Below are 24,000 nucleotides of genomic sequence, written 5' to 3'. Positions count from 1 at the left end.
CTATCCAGTTCGACAACCTCTGCTTTGATACTGGAGCACCTTTCTTCACACCACCATAGCAGACAAATAACTGGTCTGACTGTCTAAACTGAACAGTAGAGTTCACATAACACCTCAAGGAACGAACAGGACACAAAAGTTGGGCACTTGAGTCAGACTCTGAAGAAGTCTTAAAAGAGGCCAGTTCAATGTGCTGATTTATGAACTGAGGAAGAAGGACCTTCGGAAGAAAAGAAGGATTGGGTCGTAGAACCACCCCGGAGTCATCTGGTAACCAGCGCAAGCAACGTTCGCTAACAGACAGCGCATGCAACTCACTGACTCGTTTCGCAGTAGCAATAGCTAACAAAACAGAAATCTTCAAGGACAACCATTTAATGTCAATGCTTTGCAAGGGCTCAAATTGGGGTGAGCATAGGAATGCAAGCACGAGTGACAAATCCCACACAGGGAAATGAGGATTCCGAGCAGGGTTCAGGCGGCGCGCTCCCTTCAGAAAACTGCAGACAAGACTGTGAGAGCCAAGAAAAGAGCCACCAACTGCAACATGATATGCAGAAATCGCAGCAACGTACACGTTCAACGTGGAAGCTGCTTTTCCTTCCTCCAGTAAACGTTGAATAAAGCTTAAGACACTCGGAACATCACATGTTGCAGGATCAAACCCCTGATCTTCACACCATGCAGAAAAAAGCTTCCAACAGGAGGCATAAATATGTCATGTGGAAGAAGCCCTAGCATTAGAGATGGTGTGCATAACAGCCAGATCACAATGCTCCAGGGAAGGATTTAACCCAATGGCCAGACCCAAAGCTGCAGATGAGCTGGGTCCAGGTGCCAAACACTGCCCTCCAGCTGGGAGAGGAGGTCCTTCCTGGGAGGAAGCTTCCATGGATTTCCTGTGAGTAGTCTCAGCAACAAAGGAAACCATGGTCTGGCTGGCCACCGTGGTGCCACAAGTAACACTCTGTGCTTGCACAGCGAGATCCTGTGCAACGTCTCCCATAACAGAGGAATAGGTGTAAACGCATATAGCAGGCAGTCCGGCCATTCGTGAGACAGCGCATCCTGGCCCAGTGGACTGGACACCTCTGTCCTTGTGAACCATAATCGGTAGTGGGTGGTCCTCTCTGAAGCGAAAAGATCCACCTCTGCTCTCCCAAATCGTACCCAGATCTCCTGCACTACAACTAGATGAAGCCTCCATTCTCCTGGATGTACTTGATCCCGGGAAAGAGCATCCGCTGTCTTCTTGCACACTCCTAGTATATGAGCTGCCCTCAGTGAAGCGAGTCGTGGCTGACACCATGTCAAGATCTCGTTAGTCAACTGTAGAGACCTGCGGGATCTTGTGCTGCCCTGGTGGTTCAGATGGAACTCTGTTGAGTTATTGTCGGACCGAACAAGAACATGGCGCCCTGCCAGAACGGGCATGAAGTACTTTAGGGCCAAAAACACTGCCCTTAGTTTTAGCAGGTTGATATGCTCTGTGGCCTGGATCGGTGTCCAGCGCCCACAAATACCCCTCCGATTCCACATTGCCTCCCATCCTATGAGGGAAGCATCTGTCGTGACCAACTACCTACGAGAGGGAACAACACCCAGGGGCACTCCTGCCTTCAGAACCTCTAACTGTCTCCACCGCCTCAACGCACATATGCAACGGTGAGAAATTACAACCAGGCGATGGCGATGCCTGGTGGGATCTAGCCGTAAACTGTTGTTCCATAACTGGAGTGGTCTTAGGTGGAGTAAACCCAAGGGGATCACCACCGTAGCTGCTGTTAACATCCCTATCAGTCGTAGGACCACCTCGTACTGTAAAGACACCCCCGGGCGAAAGCGAGCCAAAAGCTGCAGAATGTTCGTCACACATTCCTGAGACAGGGAGGCAGACATTAGACAGGAATTCAGGGTCATTCCTATGAAAGTAGTGGTCTGTGATGGGACCAGACGGCTCTTTTTCTCGTTCACATAAAACCCCAGTTTCTGCACATGTCTCAAAAGCATTCTGGAGTCTTTTACAGCCTGTCGCTGTGTCGGTGCACAGAGAAGCCAGTCGTCCAAATAAGGAAGAATGCGCATACCTCTCATCCAAAGAGGAGACAGAGCTGTGCTCAAACACCTTGTGAAGACGCGAGGAGCAAGGGAAAGGCCGAAGGGTAGCACTTTGAACTGGTAAGCTTGGTTTAGAAAACTGAAACGCAGGAACTTTCTGTGATGTATAGCAATTGGGACATGAAAGTATGCATCTTTCAGGTCGACACTTACGAACCAATCGTCTGCAGTTACAGACAGAAGAACGTCGGCCGTGCAAAGCATTCGAAAAGGAAGGACCTTCAGGAACAAATTCAGAAGCCTCAAATCGAGAATTGGGCGGAAGCCACCGTCCTTCTTCGGAACAAGAAAATATGTTGAATAAAACCCGTCTCCCTGAACGAGAGGATGAACTTTTTCTATAGCTCCCTTCTCTAACAGTGAACAAATAGTATATCTCCTGTTCAGAGTCATCAACACCCAGGGGTTTGCCGTGTTGGATCTCCAGTATTCCAACTGATCTATTGAAAAACGATCGACCGCCGGCCTTACAGTTTCCGGATTTATGTGTGAGATTTTTAGTGTTTGCGGGCTTGGGCAAGCCACACTTGACGTCGGGCAGCCAGAAGCGTGGCTGTAAGACTACCCAGCTCGCGGGTCACAAGGCCTGTTGTCAGTAAAGCAGTTTGCAGAAATTGTGAAACAGAGGGATCTGCATTTGCAGGTTCCAGCGTACTGGTGGCCGCCAGAAGTAACTGGCAGATTGTGTTTTCTGTTTGAATAATGTAGGCAACAGACTCATATGCCTTTTTAGCAAGGAATCCATACGACCGCGTTGTGCACTGGGACATCGCACATTTCCTCATATGGCCTCATCAAGGGACACCACCAAAGCTGCCACGAGCTGCTCTATTTCCGGCGCACGACCCACCCTGATAGCATCTGCTTCAGCCATAGATGCTAATGTTCGAGCAATCTTTGAGCGCCGCTTAGGCGGACCAGAACAAGTGAGAGCATTAGAGAATTCAGTCACAAAATCCTTACATGGTGGCATGGCAAAAGAAGTTGCAGCTGTGGCCCGTCTGAAAAACAGATTGTACAGGTGACTCATCAAGTCCTAGACGAGCAACTGCCATTCGAAGCACAGCCAAAGTATCATCGGAGGAGGACTGGGTTTGTCCAGACGACTGAACTGACCCCCACTAGACCCCTCCGCCGCTGGTTGACCAGTGGGAACAGACTGAGGTGATGGTTGTGCAGGAACATCCATAGTATCCCCATGATTGTGCAAACAGGAATCTGAAGCACTTGTAGAAAGCACATCAAACTGAATGATGAGAAAAATAAGGGGAATCAAAAGACTGTTCCCTGGTTCCTTGATTCCGAACATTCTCATCCTTCTGCGTCATATTAACAGGTGTAGCAGATGTGTCAGGCTGAAGCGAGTGAAGCAGGCATTTCAGTTCTGCCATCTCCGCCGATACCGTCATAGACAGCGAACCTACCTCAACAGGTGACTGTACATCACCTCGCGATTTGGCCTTCTTAGACGGGGGGGGGGGACACCAGCTGCCGCCGACGCCCTGAGTTTCAGAGTACGCGAAGCGGCTATATTTAACTGCCTGAGTTCCACCGTTGAATTAGGGTCTAACTCGGCAAGACAGAGCTGCTGTTCCGACATAGGCAAAAGGCTGCAGTGCATGCACGGGTCCGTGAGAGCCTCTCGCAGATGTTGAATACCCAAACACGACGGGCAAATGTCATGACCGTCCTCAGGGAGAAGATGATTGGGGCAAAGTGAGACCGTTAACTAACGTTAGGTGCGGGGAAGAAACACTAGCCACCGGATTGCACCGAGAGTGTTATCGACGAAGTAATAACTCACCAAGCGCTGTAATTAATTCCAAATCCTTGTGATGTCATAGACACGCACTGTCACAGCTTGTGAGGACGAGTCTCGCTGCTCAGTAAGCTGCACTTGACAGCGCGAATAATCAACCTATCTCAAACAGGCGAGAAAGCGAAAGAGGAAGATTGCTGAGCTACTGTAGCCTATAACCTCCAGGGCTCAGCATACGTCACGCCACGTGACTTTGTTGGTATATTCTCTCGACCTATCTAGCTGGCGCTGCGATAATCCATAGTGTTTACACTGCCTCTGGCGGTCAGTAAGAATGAAACAGAACCTTATTTTTTCTGGATGACTCAAGTTTAAGGTCATTGAGTGTGACGTTACTGATCACAAGCTGTTTTATTGACGTCTTTCTGCTGTTGAAACACTGATTGATCGATTTCATGATTCATGACAGATCTCAGTTAGTTGTTTCTGATGTAACTGTTAGTAAAGAGGACGAGAAGATCGCTTCATGTGACAGTGATCTGATCTGAATCACAAACAGCATTTAGTGATTTAATTTCATAATGAAAACATCACAATCTGAAAGCCGAGACGTTGTTTCATGTCAGAAGTCACAAAAGTTTATTGTGATTATTGGTTGGGAGGAGCTGCAAATAATGTTTAGTGACACGCATCTTGAGATTTAAGAATCTAGATCACTATCGGTTTAAAATGAGAAGTGTATTAATGCAGCACTGGACTCTGACACTGGTCAAAAAACAATGTCAGAGCATCACTTGATAATATACATGCAATAAAACAACAAGAAGATACAGAAAAATACCCAGTGGTGTTCATGTCAGCTGGATTATGAGTGTGTGGACTGGACTCCCATGTTCTGTGCTGAGCTTTGACACGCTTGTGTGTTTTTGTCGTCCCCTGCAGAAGATGCTGGACTACCTGAAGGACAAACGGGACGTGGGCTTTTTCCAGAGTCTGGCTGGGCTGATGCAGTCGTGCAGGTAAATCAACTTCCTGCTGAGCGTCACATGACTGTGTGTGTGATCATAGTGAACAGTGTTTGTGCTCCAGTGTTCTAGATCTCAACGCCTTCGAGAGGCAGAATAAAGCTGAAGGTCTCGGGATGGTGACGGAGGAGGGATCAGGTATGATTTCTATGATTTTTAATCAATAACTATGATTAGAGCTTGATCTGTGTAATTCTGTCATGTGATAGAGCGGGTCATTTTAATCATCATTTTCATTCCTCTTGATTTATCATTCCATTTCTGTGTTAATTTAGTTCAATTATTGATTTAAAACTACAGTAATGCTACTTTTGTGTTGAGCGCTCATGACATGTATCCCAGAATCCATTCTGAAGATGTCTTTGTCTGATTGGGTTATTTTCTCCTTTTTCTTTACGTTTGTGTACGTTTGAGTGTATGATGATGATGATGAATGCTTGATAGGGTCTTCAGACGTTTGTGAGCAGAAATACAGATAGATATGAATCTAAAAACAGCTCCTGATGATTTTAGGGTGCAATGAGAGAAAAGATCCCTCAGAAGTGTGCGTGAGACACTATCCCTTCCCTAACATCTGCTGTCTCTCTCTGTGTCTTTATCAAGTATGATGCTTTTGCCATTTTAAGTGAACTGAACTTATTTTCAAAGCTCATTTCATTTGAGTCTGAGAGATGAAGCATGGGTTTTATATTCTTTTTCAGGTTTCTTTATGTTTGCTGTGTTGTAACATGACTTTTAAAGGACTAGTTCACCCAAACATGAACGCTCTGTCATCGTTTAGTCCTCGTCACGTCGCTCCAAACCTTCAGTTGAACACAACATCAACATTCACTCATATTAAATCATTTTTAGAATTAAATGACCCAGACTCAGAGCTGGCAAAATAATTATAATAATAATAATAAGTAATATAAGCCTTTGCATTTTTCTGAAAGCAATGGTTAAACATTTAAATAGTTTTAAATAATAAGTAAATATATCTTCATATTCATGTATTGAAAGATAAATACTGTGTACATCAGAGGTGGGTAGTAACGAGTTACATTTACTTTGTTACATTTACTTGAGTAATTTTTTGGGGTAACGAATACTTTTCGGAGTATATTTAAAGATGGGTACTTTATACTCTTACTTGAGTTAAATTTTGGGGGGAATATCTGTACTTTTACTTCGTTACTATGGGCGGCGCTCCTCTCGTTACTTTATCTTAATGCAATAAATGTTATAAATGCTTCAGTTTATTCCAAACGCGCCGTCTACTTTTCTCTGGGCAATGAGCGATGCCCATTCGCGAATGATTCATTCTTTTGAGTCAATTCTGTTCAAAGGCTTGATCAAACCAATTGGCAAACGAGTGAATTGGTTCATGAATCAGTTTGAATGAGTCGTTCAGTTCCCTGCCGAAGCGGTTAACTCGGAGTTGTAACGTTTAACATCAGCAGCGTTGAAAACGTGGCTATGGAACTGCACTGAATTGAAAGCAGATTTGCAAAGGCTATTATTTGCTAGCGATGGAGATCCTTATTAGATGAACACCGCGTGTGCTGTCTACTGTTTAACAGGTAATAACTTGGGCCAGGCACGTGCACACATAGACATGAAAGGGGGCTTCAGCACCTGCCCTTTTTATTCCTGGAGAGAAAGTGCCCTTTTTTCTGGGATGCTTTTTTTTATCTTTGAAAAATAATATATATTTCTGTTTGCACACAGCTTCCCTGTCAAACAAATATATTAATTGAAATATAGTATCTAAATATCAGGTCAGGAGTTCTGAAGCTCTCCCTCTCCCTCTCCCCCGATTGTTAAACCTGATTGTGTTGCTTCCGCTAAAGAAAATAGTCCGCTCCGTCTCTACGGTTAGAATCCTGTGAGTCCATAGCAACGCTCTGTTTTTCATGGCAACGCTCTGTTATACTCCGCACAGCGGTCTGTTGGTTATAACACACCGCATTCTACATCGGAATTCAACCAAGCCATGTAATAAAATAAGTTAATAAAATAAGCATACATCACCACCAGGTGATATGCTTTAGTTATTTTGTTTATCCTATTTACCTGCATTTCCCTGTCAATTAGATGCAAATGTGCGCATTTTAACTAGTTGACGCCTAATTTGCATACAGAACGTCCCCAGTTATTGACTTACATCAAGAGTCTTTCCCCCTGAAATGTAGAAATCTAAATTGGTGAATTTAGAAGAAATCTACAGATGCAAACAGATGGAGGATACACTCTAAACAATGTAGTAAATCTGAGTAACTGCATCTGGTACATTAATAAATAAAACTGAGTAGAAATAAGTTAACATTAAACTTTAAAAATAACAATATTTATAAAATAACTATTTAAGTCATTTAACTTTTTTTATTTCCTCGAAACCTTTATAAAATAGTATTCCATACCACCACAAATACATACATGACATTGGCTTTTATTGAATTTTTACTCAATTATTTTGGTAAGTTTAATTTTAAAGTGTTATGTATTCTGATAACACCAAAATAATTAAAACGATGTAGTGCCTTGTGCAAAAATAAACAAATTATTAGTAAAACACGCCCCTCTGTTTGATGCAGTTATTTAGGTTATTCTAAATATGAAGAGTTCAGATGAAAAATCCTCTAAGTGCCATCTGAAATGTCCTTCAATAATGATCATTTTTATCAAGCTTGTATGTTTATGTTCACTTATTTCACATTACTGGCAATTAAAATTACCTATTAATTGTCATTGAAGTTAAATTACTGAACTTAAATACGAGCTTGAAAAAAAAAGCTCATAAGAAAATTTCAGATGGCACTTAGAGGCTTTTGCATCTGTTTGAGGAAGATAAAATTATAAATTGGAGTAAAGGCTGATGAAATATATACATTTATACACACACACATACATTACATACATTTTATCTATATATCTAAATAAAAATAGGCTCAGTATATATGACCCAAAGTAACTAGTAACTAACTACTTGAGTAGATTTTTTATCCGATACTCTTTTACTCTTACTTATGTAACTATTCAAGACTAGTTTTACTTTTACTTGAGTAAATATTTCTAGAAGTACTTTTACTTTTACTTGAGTACAGTTTTTGGGTACTCTACCCACCTCTGGTGTACATACTGATTGAGACAGTTCGTAAAAAATGTTATAACTAAAATTTAAATATAAAAATAAAAAACATTTTCTTTACTTGAAATAAAATAAATGTTAACTGCAATAAAATATTGAAACTGTTTTATTTTAGCTAGTGGACAAGGTAGCATTTCCCATTTTCATTTAATTTATCTTGATGTTTTAAAATAACCAACACTAAATATCTACTTCCCTTTGTTAATTGATATACTTAAGAGTAATATTATCATGATAGTGTAAGATTATTTATTATTTTAGAGTAATATTTCATTTAAATGTTTCTTTGTTTTGTTTTTTTTTGTAATATTTCTCATTATTTTAGAGAATGTTATTATTATAGACTAATGTTTTAGATGGATGGAGTTTATATTTGATATATTTAGTGACCACGTCTGTCAGGCTCCAGAAAGGACACAAACTCCTCATGAATAGAGTTTTGCACTATATTCCAGGTCTTATGATGCTTTGTGAATCATCTCCACTGAGGAGGTTTGAGCAGACGTGAAGCTGAGTAAACCGTGGCAGGAGCTTCCTGTTTGTCTGCACTATTCCTTTAACCTTCTTCCTCTGATTATTTATTTCTCTCTGAATTTGGACTTGTTTTGTCATGAATCCCTCTCTAAACCGTTCTGCACTTTTTTCACTCAGGTTTGGATTCAGTCAGCATCATTTCTGCTGAAGTCAGACTCTTGATCACAGTTCAGTGTCGGGGTTCTGTCCCAGCGTGAATTCTCATTGGTTAAACAGCATCTGTGCTCTGATTGGCTGTGATCGGTGTGGCCAGATGAAATGTGTTGTGATTGTTCAGAATGGTGCTAATTGAGTCCAAGTCTGAATTTCCCAATCAACAGCGACTGACCTTGTGACCTGTATGACCTCTCACTTTTTTCTTTCCTTTTTTCTTTTTTTCCGTACCGTCTTCCCCTTTATCAGTCATCACTCATGAGCGTGGTAATTATGCCTTCTGCCATTTTGCTGTGGTTTAGCTGTGTGTGACCACTGTTCAGGCCCTGAGCCCAACACCTTCCCTCTGCCCTGCGTTTCCTGTCACATGCCCCGCCCCCCAGAGCAGCAGCCAATCACGCGGCGTCTCCGCTCTGCTCTCAGGATTTGCACAGTTTCTTTCGTTCTAGATGAAAGAACAGGGACGCTGTTTTGATTCGAGAGGCCGATAATCCTTTGACCAATATTTTTACCCACTTCACCGATAACAGGAAACAGCAGTGTTGACGTGCGAAGTAAGTTCATATTTAAGGGTGTTTCTTCAACTGTGAAATTAAACTTTATTAAACTCAGACAGGATCACTGGAGAATCATTAATTCCGTGGTGGAAATTACATTTTAAATAATTTTTGAAAATTTACTGACACCTTAGTTTTTTTTTACTCTGGCTAGAAGCTAGAATTATATTTCCTAAATAAAATAAAATTGTATTTGGACACTGTTAATTATACTGAAAAAACGAAATGTTCATTATGCTTTGTTTAGATTATCATTAGGATTATTTTAGAGCAGTATTGTTTTCTTTATATTCTTTATAATTTCAGAAAAAAATATTATTTTAGAGTGATATCTATTATTTGAGGAATATTCTTTCATTTTTTACAGTAATATTTTTATTAGTAATTATTTTTATATTTACTATTTTAGAGGAACTTGTAAAATATTTTTTTATCATTTCAGAAGAATGTTTATCATTAATTTAGAACAATATATTTATTACTGTAGAGAAATATTTTTCATTTTAGAATATTTTTATTGTTATTACAGAGTAATATGATTACTCTTTAGAGTAAAACGTTTTATGATTTTAAAGTACTCTCTTTTAGTTTTAGAGTATTTTTTGTTGGAGTACTCTCTTTTTATTATTTTAGAGTTTTTTTTATAATCTCTTTTTATTATTTTAGAGAATTTATTTTGGAGTATGCTCTTTTTATTATTTTAGAGTATTTTTAGTACTTTTTTAAAGAGTATTTTGTCTTTTATTGGAGTACCCTTTTTATTATTATAGAGTATTTTTGGAGTACTCTCTTTTTATTATTTTAGAGTATTTTTAGTACTTTTTTTAGGAGTATTTTATCTTTTATTGGAGTACCCTTTTATTATTTTAGAGTATTTTTAGTACTTTTTTAGGAGTATTTTATCTTTTATTGGAGTACCCTTTTATTATTTTAGAGTATTTTTGGAGTATTCTCTTTTTATTATTTTAGAGTATTTTTAGTACTTTTTTTAGGAGTATTTTATCTTTTATTGGAGTACCCTTTTATTATTTTAGAGTATTTTTAGTACTTTTTTAGGAGTATTTTATCTTTTATTGGAGTACCCTTTTATTATTTTAGAGTATTTTTGGAGTAATGTGTTTTTATTATTTTAGAGTATTTTTAGTACTTTTTTTAGGAGTATTTTATCTTTTATTGGAGTACCCTTTTATTATTTTAGAGTATTTTTAGTACTTTTTTAGGAGTATTTTATCTTTTATTGGAGTACCCTTTTATTATTTTAGAGTATTTTTAGTACTTTTTTAGGAGTATTTTATCTTTTATTGGAGTACCCTTTTATTATTTTAGAGTATTTTTGGAGTAATGTGTTTTTATTATTTTAGAGTTTTCTTTTTTTGGAGTACTCTCTTTTTATTATTTTAGAGTACTCTCTTTTTATTTATTTTAGAGTACTCTCTTTTTATAGTTTTAGAGTATTTTTTCTTTTCTTTTTTTGGAGTCATTTTTTTTACGAAGGATTTTATTTTTAATTGTTTATTTTTGAACGTCCAGGTCTGGGACGAGGATTAAATGATTGAAATCTACACATAAAATGCATTTGTAAAGTAGTAAAGATGAATAATGAGGAAAAGGTTTTTGGGAAAGAGTTTTTAGTTAATGAGATGGGTGAGGGAGTGGCAGTCATGCAGAAACACCCGTTTACTGTTGCAGTCTCCAAAAGCAGTGGGCGTATCTATAGCCTGTAAGCTCCTCCCCTTCCTGCTCCTGCTCTCCTCTTCCTGTCAGAGGCGCAGCGGCTGGGTGTTTGGTTAGGAGCGTGTCTCTGTGGTTTGTTGTGGCCGAGCTGCTCTGAGAGGATGATGATGATGATGGTCTCTCAGCAGCAGTCTCTTCCTCTTCCTCCTTCGCTCTGATTGGTCGGTGTCGTGTGCTGTCGTTCCTGCTGTTTGCTCCACTCTTCTTCTTTTTGTTGATGGTCAGGCCGTTTCTTTGTCCTACATGTTCTCTTCCGAGTGTTTGTTTGTGTTCTTCTGCAGATCAGTGTTGTGTTTTCTCTCCTGTCATCCATTTGTGTTTCCCTCGACTGGTTTGATCACGCGTCATCACTTCAGTTTGACCTTTTAATGATGGACCAGAGGAAGTCCAACCAAACCACAGATATATGTCATATATATTATTGTGGATTTACATGTATATTCTTATCATAATGTGTAGTAAATGCACAGCAGTAATTTGTTTGTTTTGCATGCTCCATTAAAGTGAATTGTAGTAATGTGTAGTTGAAGTCACAGAAGCTCAGCTGAAAGTGTAAAGGTTTTGCTAAATGATTTTGTGTGCTCTACATAGACAGCAACTCACCTGACCAGTTCACCTGCTTGTAGTGGAATGTTAACTTGGAAATTCTATAATCTTTTCACTTTTTAAAATATTTCCTTGTCACAACTTTTTTTGGAGTGTGCCGCGGCCATCAAAATCAAAATTAGTTTGTATTTACAAAATGCAATTAAGTTGCTCAACGAATACATTGGAAATCAAAGATTCTAGTTTCCATTGCATTTTGTAAAAAAAAATCCAGACTTTTCTAGAAATAGGGTTTGCCCGGTCATTTCTCTCACTTTTTCACCCGTCGTAGAGATTGCCTTCTGTGTTGAAGAAGACATGAATTTGGCCTTAATGAATCATCCAATCTTTGCATCCTAACTTGCTGTCTATGTAGGGAGCAGCAGGATCCCTCAGATACTCTAAACTAAAGAAAGGTCGAGCACTTTCAGGTCGGCTTGTGAGAGGATCATGTCTGTGTGATTTCCTGGAGGTTTTGATCGTTGTGTTTAGCTGAGAGCTCAAATCCTGTGACATTCAGAAAGATTCTCCATCATGTTCCAGACGTCTCTCTGTCAGATCCCTCAGACTGAAGCCACAGCGCTTTCTTTATCTAATCCTCAGTCCTCAATTTACTATGAGAAGGCTTTTTTAACTTTAACTTTATTACATGCATCAAATATGATAATAACTACATCCACAATCTACATCATTTATTCTACTTAATGTTAATTTCAACATGAATTACCGTATTTTTCGGACTATAAGTCGCACCTGAGTATAAGTCCCATCAGTCCAAAAATACGTCATGATGAGGAAAAAACATATATAAGGACAATAAGTCGCATTTATTTAGAGCCAAGAGAAAACATTACCGTCTCCAGCCGCGAGCTAGAGATGGTTATGTTTTCTCTTGGTTCATTTGTCTTGGTTCATGTCAAATTAATTTTGATAAATAAGCCGCACCTGACTATAAGTCGCAGGACCGGCCAAACTATGAAAAAAAGTGCGACTTATAGTCCGGAAAATACGGTAATACATTTTTTAAATCACAAACTGTGAACTAACATAAAAAGATAGATTTAACATAACAAATTTTTGTTACAAAATATTACCAACAATTAATAATAAATGCTGTAAAAAGAAAATTGTGTATTGTTAGTTCATGATAAGTAATGCATTAACTAATATCAACACCTATAAAGACACCAGAATTAAGGATTTGATGCGTTTCATTTTTATTTTTAAATCAATGCATTTTTACATCTCTGAATGTTGTATTAGCTTTTAATTCCGTTTTGATTAATTTTGTTTAAAGCACATTTAAATAGAACACAGTGTTGTTCCAAAGTGCTGTACAGAATCAAAAGACAAATAAAACCACAATGCAACAATCAATAATAATACGAACCAGCTGGTGTCAAGCATAAATGAGTGATAGCAGCACATGGTCTGCTGTGGTGGAGTTTTAAGGGTGTATTTGAGCACTAGCCGTGGTGCTGGTGTCAGTGCTGTGTGCTGACGGAGTCTGACAGCAGGCGTCTGAGGACCAGCTCATTTACAGTCGCTGTGTTCTGAGTCTGACTCTGCTGCTGCGCAGGTGAGAAGGTCCTGCGAGACGACGAGTTCACCTGTGACCTCTTCCGCTTCCTGCAGCTGCTCTGTGAGGGACACAACTCTGGTGAGCTTCATCAGCAGTGTTTCTCTAGCATCTCTGAGACCTGCATAGTGCTCCGAGCTCATGGTTTTGCTTTACACTTTCAGTGTTCATTTAAGTTTTATTATTAGGTTGTTTTTTTTCTCGAACAATTTCTTTGCAATATTTTCCAAAGCATCAACGTTTCTTCCAAAATAAATCAAAACATGCATAAAAAATTATATATATATAATAAATAACATAAAAAAATGGATAAGTGTTAACATTATATACACATTTACAAATGAACATATCCATATAAAAAAGAAAAAGAAAACAAAACAGGTAAAGTTATTTTAATTTTACCAAGTTAAACTAATTTGAAAATAAGAAATGTTTTTTTTAGCAACTAACAGAATTAAAATGTTTTTTAGTAGATTTGGTTTGAATGTATTTGTGTATTTATTTCAGTTAATGTGTTTTATTTCAAGTGACGATTTTATGGTTTTAAGTTACAAACCCTGGTACTGTGAAGCATGTCAGATAGTGTAGTGTGCTTCAGTTCATACTGTTGAATACAGATAATAGAGAAACATTATAGTTTAATAATCTCATGTGTTTCTGAGGAAAAAAGGATTATGAAAAATAGAGGAGTGGTAGACGTTACACACCTGCTCGGGACATTAGTAAGCAAATGTCCAGTGACTTGGTGACTTCAGTTTAGTCTGTAATAAACGATGTAGCTCTGCCTGTTCTGATAGTGACAGTAGTGTGTGTCCTACATCAGACTTCCAGAACTACCTGAGAACACAGACGGGGAACAACACGACGGTCAACATCATCATCTCCACTGTGGATTACCTGCTCAGAGTCCAGGTGAGCGATCGCTCCACGAACACATCAGGAACACGTGTGCTCTCCTAACACACATCTGACACACGTGTGCTCTGCGTGTGCAGGAGTCCATCAGTGACTTCTACTGGTATTACTCCGGGAAAGAGGTCATCGATGAACAAGGCCAGCGCAACTTCTCCAAAGCAATCAATGTAGCCAAACAAGTCTTCAACACACTCACAGAGTACATCCAGGTGCGTTTCGGAGGAAGTCATCAGAGCACCGTGTTTATGGTTCACACTTGATTTACACTTTATGTGATTTCAGGGCCCTTGTACAGGGAATCAGCAGAGTCTGGCTCACAGCCGTCTGTGGGACGCAGTTGTTGGTTTCTTACACGTATTCGCACACATGCAGATGAAGCTGTCTCAGGTAAACATCTACAGACATGTTCTAGAAACACAGCAAAGCTTCTGCAAATACACCGTAACAGAACGAGGTTACTGTGATGTTCTGCTGCTGCAGGATTCAAGTCAAATCGAGCTGCTGAAGGAGCTCATGGATCTTCAGAAGGATATGGTTGTGATGCTCTTGTCCATGTTGGAAGGTAAGTTCACTTAGTTAATTGATTGACTAGTAATTCTCACGAAACGATAATCTTTCTCTTGGTTTTAGGAAATGTTGTGAACGGCACCATTGGAAAGCAGATGGTGGACATGTTGGTGGAATCCTCGAACAACGTGGAGATGATTCTGAAGTTCTTCGACATGTTCCTCAAACTGAAAGATCTGACGTCGTCAGATACCTTCAAAGAGTACGACCCCGACGGCAAAGGCGTGATCTCCAAGAGAGACTTCCACAAGGCCATGGAGAGCCACAAACATTACACCCAATCCGAGACCGAGTTCCTGCTCTCCTGCGCCGAAACTGACGAAAACGAGCTCTTGGATTATGAAGAGTTCGTTGAACGCTTCCACGAGCCGGCGAAAGACATCGGATTCAACGTAGCTGTCCTTCTAACCAACCTCTCGGAGCACATGCCCCACGACTCACGCCTCCAGACCTTCCTGGAGCTGGCCGAGAGCGTACTGAACTACTTCCAGCCCTACCTGGGTCGCATCGAGATCATGGGCAGCGCTAAACGCATCGAGCGCGTCTACTTCGAGATCAGCGAGTCCAGTCGCACACAGTGGGAGAAGCCACAGGTCAAAGAGTCCAAGCGCCAGTTCATCTTCGATGTGGTCAACGAAGGCGGCGAGAAGGAGAAGATGGAGCTCTTCGTCAACTTCTGTGAAGACACCATCTTTGAGATGCAGCTGGCGGCGCAGATGTCGGACGCCGGAGAGCGCTCGGTCAGCAAAGAGGACAGCGAGAGAGAGAAACCCGAGGAGAAGAGTCCTGAGATGGGCTTCTTCTCCATCACCACCGTAAGAACCGCTCTGTTCGCCTTACGATACAACGTGATGCTCTTAATGAAGGTGCTGTCTATGAAGAGCCTGAAGAAGCAGGTGAAGAAAGCCAAGAAGATGACGGTGAAGGACATGGTGACCACACTAGTGTCCTTCTACTGGAGCGTCCTGCTGGGACTCCTGCACTTCGCCTTCAGCGTCGCTCGAGGATTCTTCCGGATCGTTTACAACAGCTTCCTCGGAGGCAGTCTGGTGGAGGACGCCAAGACCATGAAGGTGTCGGAGCTCCTGGCTAACATGCCTGATCCGACTCAAGACGAGGTGAGAGGAGAGACGGAGGAGAGCGAGAAGAAAACCACAGACAAAACCTCCCCAGAGGAAGACCTGGCCGATCTGACGGTGGCCACAGACGACACCGAGCTCCTGTCTGATATATTCGGTTTAGATCTGAAGAGAGAAGGAGGGCAGTATAAACTGATGCCTCACAATCCGAACGCTAGCCTCACGGATCTGCTCAACACACCCATCCCTCCTCCACCTACACCTTCACCAGAGCTGCGCAGGAGACACCAGGTAATGATTATGGTGAAAGATAATCACTGACGACTTCTTCCATGACCAAGACAAGACCACACTGACATGGTTCAACTCTTACTGTGACTATATCAACATGCAATATCACTATCACAAAAAAAGATGAGACTAAAGAGAAAAAATTTATAAATATAGCCAATTCTTCAACAACAAAAAAAGGAGGAGAAGAAATTGGGCTTTCTAAGAGTTTTCATGCTTGCAGTTGCCAGATGTCAAGTTAAATCCCTCTTTTCTGCCTTTTTTTAATTTACTGTATATTCACAACCATGCAAGCATTCGCACGCGCTTTCTCTTACACTGAGGATCTGAAAACATCAACAAACATGTCAGCTGGTGTTTAGCGATCTTTAGTGTTATTCAGTCTTCTCATGATAAACTGTAATAAATCCAAACAGGCTGAATATATATGCACTTATGCACCTCTGTGCCACAATACAAAGCCTTTTTGTTGTTGTTTTAATCACCGTTTTTATCATTTGAGTTTCACCAGTTTCCATAATGTAGAAAGTGTACTTATATTTATGCTAATGAGTGATATTCTCTTGATTCAGTGCAGTGAGTCTGATGCCATTTCTTAAATTACAGCAGAAATCACGATTGTCAATTTTAGCGATTATCAGTTTAACTGTTTTACAGTGTGACTAAAATGTTTTCATTGACTAAACTAGACTAAAATTCCCAGATTTCAGTCAGCTAGACCGTGACAAACAGGACAGTTTGACTAAAGGTTATTTGACACAGGACTAAGACTAGTCGACACGTAAAAGGTGCGTTCGATTCGAGTCATTGCATGAATCTGTGAGGTTTTTAACTCTTTCTCTGCTGGTTCTGTCAGACGAAGAGTTCTTCATCCTCAGCAGACAACAGTGAAGCTGCGGACGAGACCAAACCCGTGCCTGAGAAAGCAGAGTAAGTCTGATGGTGGAGATGTGTAGAGAGATGGTGTTGGTAACACCTGCATACTGACTCCTGATCCGTCTCTTTCTAAGAGGGGAAAACGGAGAGAAAGCACAGAAGAAGAAGGAGGAAGTGGTGAAGCGTAAGGTCAGACAGCACTACGAGCCTGATCTGCAGGAGTCGGCCTTCTGGAAGAAGATCATGGCTTACCAACGCAAGCTGCTGGTGAGAGTCCTGGAGATCTCAGACAGTCTCAGGAGCGATCGCTCGTCACACACGTGTGATCTCACCATGTCTCTCTCTTCTCCCGCAGAACTACTTTGCACGAAATTTCTACAACATGAGAATGTTGGCTTTGTTTGTGGCCTTTGCAATCAACTTCATTCTGCTGTTTTACAAGGTGATTCACACCTCAGTGTGTTCTTGTGATGTTCATTGCTAGTGAGTCGTGTGTGTGAGCGTGTGTTTGGTCGTGTGTGCAGGTGTCTACGTCCTCGGCCGTCTCTGAGGGGAAGGAGGTGTTGTTCGGCTCGTCTTCAGACACCAGTGTGCGCTGGGATCCTCTGAGAGACTCGAGTGCTCGGCCTGACGCTGTGCACTTCGTGCTGGAGGAGAGCAGCGGCTACATGGAGCCCACGCTGAGGATCTTAGCCATCCTGCACACCGTCATCTCCTTCTTCTGCATCATCGGCTACTACTGCTTGAAGGTACAGCATCATCAGCTTCAGGAGCCATCATTACAATCAAACTCAGCGGCTAATAATTCACCCAAAACTCACAGAATTGAAGAGTTTGACAGATCACATTACTTTAACTGTGATATTATTCACACAAGACACTGGATCAGATTTCCTAATAATGAAAGCTAGGCATATAGTTTAATTTATGCTAATGAAATCCAGTTATTGAAACAATAAACCTGTTAGATCTACATGAAAGATGAGACGCCCGGCAGCATCAGTCTAAAGAGGTTTTAATAAAGGCCGGTGAGTGATAGATAGTGCTGTTTCTCCTCCAGGTTCCTCTGGTGATATTCAAGCGTGAGAAGGAAGTGGCCAGGAAGCTGGAGTTCGACGGTCTGTACATCACTGAACAGCCCTCGGAGGACGATATTAAAGGCCAGTGGGACCGACTGGTCATCAACACACAGTGAGTGACAGACGAGGCTCATGGGTAATGGGCTGATTCTCACCTCAGCTGATTCCAATCAGGAATATTTCAGTAATGGGGCGGCCCGATGGAAAATGCTAACATGTGACTCACTCCATTATAATCCGTGACATTTACTGCACAGGACACTCCCGCTGTCTGTTTGGATGTGCTGCTCAAACACATTATTATCTCTCTACCTCTGAAATTAAATTATTCAAGAGTTCATGGACACCTGTTTTTGTTTTCCTTATAATATATAATATATAATATATATATATATATGTATATGTCTAGTTTGTCATGCTTGGAATTTCACTATTAAGCAACTGTTTAAATCATTAGTGATACATTTAATGTGTGTTTTAATATAAAAGATAATTTCTATTAACATTTAATACCATAATTTATTTTCTATAAATGACAAACATTATTCAAATATATTTTGAATTTAATTCATTACAGATCTGGATTTTCCAAATTGGGGTTCATGAGATAATAATACTGAATTTAATTGAATAAAAATATTAAATTAAAAATAGTAAATGTAAATTTGTCCATTGAAATATAGGAAAAATAACAAAATAAAAATGTTTAAAATAGAGTAAAATGTTTAGCTGACTGAAACGTTATTAAACGAAATGAACATTAACAACATTCAGATGTTTATTTTCAGTGTTAAAGCTTCATAATGATTCTTCACTGCTGTTGTTTGATGAGGATCTTCATGACTGATGATTGTGTGTCTGTGATCTAACGATGGAAATTCATCTCTGTCTCAGGTCCTTCCCAAACAATTACTGGGATAAGTTTGTGAAGCGGAAGGTGAGTTTGGAGACATTTACACACATACAGACAGATGAACGGCTCTGATACAGTCTATCTGAATCAACACTCTGTGTGTGTGTGTGTGTGTGTGTGTGTGTAGGTGATGGATAAGTATGGAGAGTTTTATGGACATGATCGGATCAGTGAGCTGCTCGGGATGGATAAAGCTGCGCTGGACTTCAGTGACGCCCATGAGAAAAAGAAACCAAAGAGAGACAGTTCACTGGCCGCAGTGTGAGTGTGTGTGTGTGTGTGTGTGTGTGTGTGTGTGTGTCATGGCGGCGGCAGGTTCACACGCGCTGCACCAAAAAATGTAACATCTACACCCGTCGTAGCTGCCGGCGAAAACGCAGAAAAGAGCCAGTTATGTTATTATCAGGACTAATCGCAATGTGCTTGGTTTCAACCTTGAAGTTTACATACAAAGCTGCTTTAAGAAGCGGTAAAATCCAAAACATTGGATGGCGAATCCATGACCCGACAAATGTTTGTCCTGAAAGTAAACATTTGTATACCACCTGGGCAAACTTTGAACAGTACAATCGCCCACTTTCTGACCAAGAGTGGATGTGCTTTCAGGCACAGGAGAGAGAGTTCAGGAAAACCCTGGATGTTAAACTAATTAATGACAGACAAACAATACAATTCACTGGAACTAACCCGCGTTACTGGACTAAACTTATAACCATCTTATCTGGAGTATACTACAGAAATGGATCTTATACAGCAACTCACAGAGATGGGAGACCATTAGGAATACCTTTGCTAAAATACACCGTAAGAATCCTTCGGGAATTCCCCGTCTGTAAAGCACTCTCACCGAGGCCCGACTCAGAGACGCGCACTGAATGGATAAATCAGCAGCTGCGCTCCGTACGGGAAACCATCCAGCCGGCGCTCAACAAAGCGACAAATTCCAACAGTACGAGAGAACCCAGAGTGGTAAGCGGAAACGAACTAGCCTATCTTTGGGAACACCGTAGGAGTAAGGCAATAGATATAATTCTAAACAAAAGCACTTACCCAGACCCCCCTCCTGCGATAAATGATATGAATAAAGTTTATGAGTATTATGCTGCGAAATGCCAACCAGCACAGTTACACCAACAGATGGGCAGTCCTCCGTGGTGCGGCGCTCTCGACCTGGAGGACCCGAAAGATGCCCCCGTTACTTCGGACTTCACTGCAGAGGAGATCTCAAGCGTGCTTTGTAGTCTCCCGAACAACAAAGCATGTGGTGCAGACGGTGTGACTTATGAAGTGCTCAAGGCAACAAAACTATTTTCAATAATGACATTAACTCAGATTTTTAATGTCTGTTTAATTAACCGGAAAGTTCCCGATTCTTGGAAGGGAGCTATTATATATAGGATCCCCAAAAAGAATAACATTCCAGAAGATCCCTCCACCTGGAGAGATATATCACTGCTCCCCACTATATACAAGGTATTTATGAAGTGTGTTTTATGCCGAATTTTACCCTGGCTGGTGGAATCAGGAACATTGTCAACAAAACAAAAAGCATACATAGAGAGGCAGGGAATGAATGAGCACGTATTCTGTTTGAAGACTGCCATCGATGATTTTAAACATGAATCCTCCCGTTTCTATGCGGTATTTCTCGATTTTCGAGACGCGTTTGGCTCTTTACCACATAGCGTAATGCTTCATTCCCTTGAGGAAATAAAACTGCCAGAACAGTACATACATATAGTCAAGAATGTATATGACAATTCCTTTTTACAAGTGATTTGCGGACATCAACTAACGAAACCGATTAAACGTGAAGTTGGGATTAAGACGGGATGTCCCTGAGAGTGATCAGCCTCCATCATTCATAATGGCTGGAAGCACAATTAGAGTTTATTCAAGACACGAATCATACAATTATTTAGGACATATGTTTAATGTGGCAGGAGAATGGCACGAGCAAGTCAGTGATATCTGCAAAGAATACTCCAGCAGACTAGACTTGATAGATCAGTGTCCTCTACCGACCTGTATGAAACTCCAGGCCGTTCCAGATATAGCTCTTTCCAAGATTCATCATCTGTTTGCTAATGTCCACATTGCTAAAAAATATCTTACGGAGCTGAACAATAAGACCGTGCAGCTGGTAAGAAAATGGTTAAGTCTTAACACACACACAACAAGAAGTATTCTCTTTATGAATAAATCCGAAGGGGGACTGGGGATCCCTAACATTGAGTGGATTTATACAGCGACTAGAGTAAAGCATCTTCTGCATATGTTGAATAACGATGAACCTACAGTTCGTGAAGTTGCCCGGGGCTCACTGTTGCTGGATCTGAGCAAACGTAAGGTCCCCTATGCTGCAGACGGAGAACCAGGTTTCCTCGGTTTCCGGAAGAAACCTAGCGGAAAGCTGGATACCAGAGCTACGGGATTCGGAGTACGTTCGGATTGGCCCGATCTGAATGACCTGTGCAGCAATAACAACATACAGCTGAACTGGGCACATACTGGCGGGGAGCAGGTGAATATCAGTCAGGGGCAGATTATGGATCCTAATGTGTATGCTGAGGCGTCTATCCATCACACTGGAACCAGTGAGAGGTTGAATAGCCGGACGTGCAGGTATGAAATCCTCCAATACTTTCAAGCACAACAGCGCGATTACTGGGTTAACCTGCGTCTTCAAGGGAAACTTGCATGTCTGCAGAGCGAGGATCATACAGTCTCACACTCTGCGTTACAAAATTCAACCATCAACGAAGATATCTTAAAATGTGTTATTAAAGCTCGGCTTCAAACTCTCCCGACCAAATACAACCTCTCTTTGTGGTTCCCAAAACACCACGAACCATTCTGTTTACTACACAGCGATAAGATAATGGCATCCACAGCGCATATACTGAACGGATGCCCCGCGTTTAAAGGACTTTACATCGCGCGTCATGATCGCATCGTAAACATAACGGCTCAAGAACTGCGCAAAGTATCTGGACAATTTATCTGGAGTGTTTATTTACATAACTATATATGTTGTTATTTAACTGTTATTTCAGCTCATCCTGCAGGGGGCGGTAATCTGTCACCATCCACACAATCCCTCACTTGACATTAATAATTATTCTCAAATTCTAAATGATTTTTCAAGCATCGCTCATTTGAGTAATGAAATCTTCCTGCTGGATTCACTGTCCGCTCTCTCTCTCTTTCTCTTGTTTGCAGACTGAACTCTGTGGATGTGAAGTATCAGATCTGGAAGCTGGGCGTGGTCTTCACTGATAACGTCAGTAGCTGCTCCTCATGTGTGTGTGTGTGTGTGGTCTGTGCTGGTTTGGTCAGGTCTGATCTGGTTTGTGTGATGTTGTGTCCTGCAGTCGTTCCTGTATCTGGCCTGGTACATGAGCATGTCCATCCTCGGACACTACAACAACTTCTTCTTCGCCGCCCACCTGCTGGACATCGCCATGGGCTTCAAGACCCTCAGAACCATCCTGTCCTCCGTCACACACAACGGCAAACAGGTGTCTGTCTGTTCAGTGTGTTCCGGATCATTTTAATAACTCCAGCTCAGCTTCTGTGTATGCATTAGAGACACATACAGCTGTATTAAAATTGTTAATATATCAAAAATAGAAATTAAATATTGCAGAATAAAAAATACTAATTAAACAATTGTGTTGTGTGTTGTAGCACCTGAGGGCCTCACAGTTTGAGATGCTGTGATGATGATTGATTATTCAGAACAGACACACACACATATGAGCTCAGTAGTACTGATTTAACTCTGTGTGTGTGTGTGTGTGTGTGTGTGTGTGTGTGTGTGTGTGTGTGTGTGTGTGTGCGTGTAGCTGGTCCTGACCGTCGGTCTGCTGGCGGTTGTGGTCTATCTCTACACTGTGGTGGCTTTCAACTTCTTCCGTAAATTCTACAACAAGAGTGAAGATGGAGAATCACCAGACATGAAGTGTGACGACATGCTAACGGTTAGTGAACATTTTTTCACTAAAAGCTAATTATCACAATACTAACAAACACATGAGTCAATCAAGAGCACATCTGTGTCCCTGCAGCACAAAACCAGTCTTAAGTGTCTGAGTATATTTGTAGTGTTATCCAACAATACATTGTATGGGTAAAAATTATTGATTTTTCTTTTATACCAAAAATCATTAGGACATTAAGTAAAGATCATGTTCCATGAAGATATTTAGTAAATCTCCTACGGTAAATATATCAAAACTTAATTTTTGATTAGTAATATACATTGCTAAGAATTCATTTGAATTCAGATTTTCAAATAGTTGTATCTCAGACAAATATTGTCCTCCGAACAAACCACACATCACTGGAGAGATGATTTATTCAGCTTCAGAGGATGTCTCCTCTAGAGTTACTCTAGAGATCTCAACACTGCTCAGATACCAGAGTCTGCAAACATCAGAGATCTCAACATGAACTTCAGCTCTAGTGTTTCTCTTGAGGGATTGTAGATGGAGTACATCACACTTGACCCTGAGAGTGACCTCTCACCTCTGATATTTAGCGTCTGATGTGATTTCCTGTGCTGCGTGTGGTTTAATGTGTTCTTCAGATGAGAACATCGCTCTCTTGTGATGGTAGTGCTGTTGCTAAGTACAAACGACCGGAGGGTCATTAGGACCGTAGCTCATTAACGGCCGGAGCAGTCGACTAGAACAACAGACTAATTAATGAACTAAACAAACCCAGAGAGAGAGAGCGACAGAGAGAGAGAGAGAGAGAGACACAGAGAGAGAGAGAGACAGAGAGTGAGAGAGAGACAGAGAGAGAGAGAGAGAGAGAGAGCGACAGAGAGAGAGAGAGAGAGACAGAGAGAGTGAGAGCGAGAGAGAGAGAGAGAGAGCGACAGAGAGAGAGAGAGAGAGAGAGACAGAGAGAGTGAGAGAGAGAGAGAGAGAGAGACAAAGAGAGAGAGAGAGAGAGAGACAGAGAGAGTGAGAGCGAGAGAGAGAGAGACAGAGAGAGTGAGAGCGAGAGAGAGACAGAGAGAGTGAGAGAGAGAGAGACAGAGAGAGAGAGAGAGAGAGAGAGACAGAGAGAGAGAGAGAGACAGAGAGAGAGAGAGCG

The 24,000-nt window shown here is 41.0% G+C and overlaps 1 protein-coding gene across 3 annotated transcripts in view; it reads left to right on the top strand.

Annotated features, from left to right (window-relative positions):
- The window catches only part of ryr2a (ryanodine receptor 2a (cardiac)), a 105,996-nt gene that overhangs the window by 73,056 nt on the left and 8,940 nt on the right, over window positions 1–24,000 (top strand). For 2 of the 3 annotated variants that reach the window (XM_059531500.1, XM_059531499.1), the window contains 18 exons: window positions 4,820–4,896; window positions 4,967–5,040; window positions 13,175–13,255; window positions 13,998–14,086; window positions 14,170–14,298; window positions 14,372–14,476; window positions 14,570–14,651; window positions 14,720–16,026; window positions 16,883–16,956; window positions 17,037–17,169; window positions 17,258–17,344; window positions 17,427–17,651; window positions 17,963–18,093; window positions 18,876–18,918; window positions 19,022–19,155; window positions 22,117–22,177; window positions 22,269–22,415; window positions 22,743–22,877. In XM_059531500.1, the coding sequence (XP_059387483.1) occupies window positions 4,820–4,896; window positions 4,967–5,040; window positions 13,175–13,255; window positions 13,998–14,086; window positions 14,170–14,298; window positions 14,372–14,476; window positions 14,570–14,651; window positions 14,720–16,026; window positions 16,883–16,956; window positions 17,037–17,169; window positions 17,258–17,344; window positions 17,427–17,651; window positions 17,963–18,093; window positions 18,876–18,918; window positions 19,022–19,155; window positions 22,117–22,177; window positions 22,269–22,415; window positions 22,743–22,877 (3,114 nt within the window). Of the gene's footprint in view, window positions 1–4,819; window positions 4,897–4,966; window positions 5,041–8,968; window positions 8,987–13,174; window positions 13,256–13,997; window positions 14,087–14,169; window positions 14,299–14,371; window positions 14,477–14,569; window positions 14,652–14,719; window positions 16,027–16,882; window positions 16,957–17,036; window positions 17,170–17,257; window positions 17,345–17,426; window positions 17,652–17,962; window positions 18,094–18,875; window positions 18,919–19,021; window positions 19,156–22,116; window positions 22,178–22,268; window positions 22,416–22,742; window positions 22,878–24,000 lie in introns of all 3 variants that reach the window. The other variant, XM_059531498.1, reaches the window with a different exon arrangement.

The sequence above is a fragment of the Carassius carassius genome, chromosome 39, assembly GCF_963082965.1.
Source record: "Carassius carassius chromosome 39, fCarCar2.1, whole genome shotgun sequence".
Taxonomy (NCBI): domain Eukaryota; kingdom Metazoa; phylum Chordata; class Actinopteri; order Cypriniformes; family Cyprinidae; genus Carassius; species Carassius carassius.
Note: the sequence above shows the minus strand (reverse complement) of the source record. Positions and strands in the feature narration are given on the sequence as shown.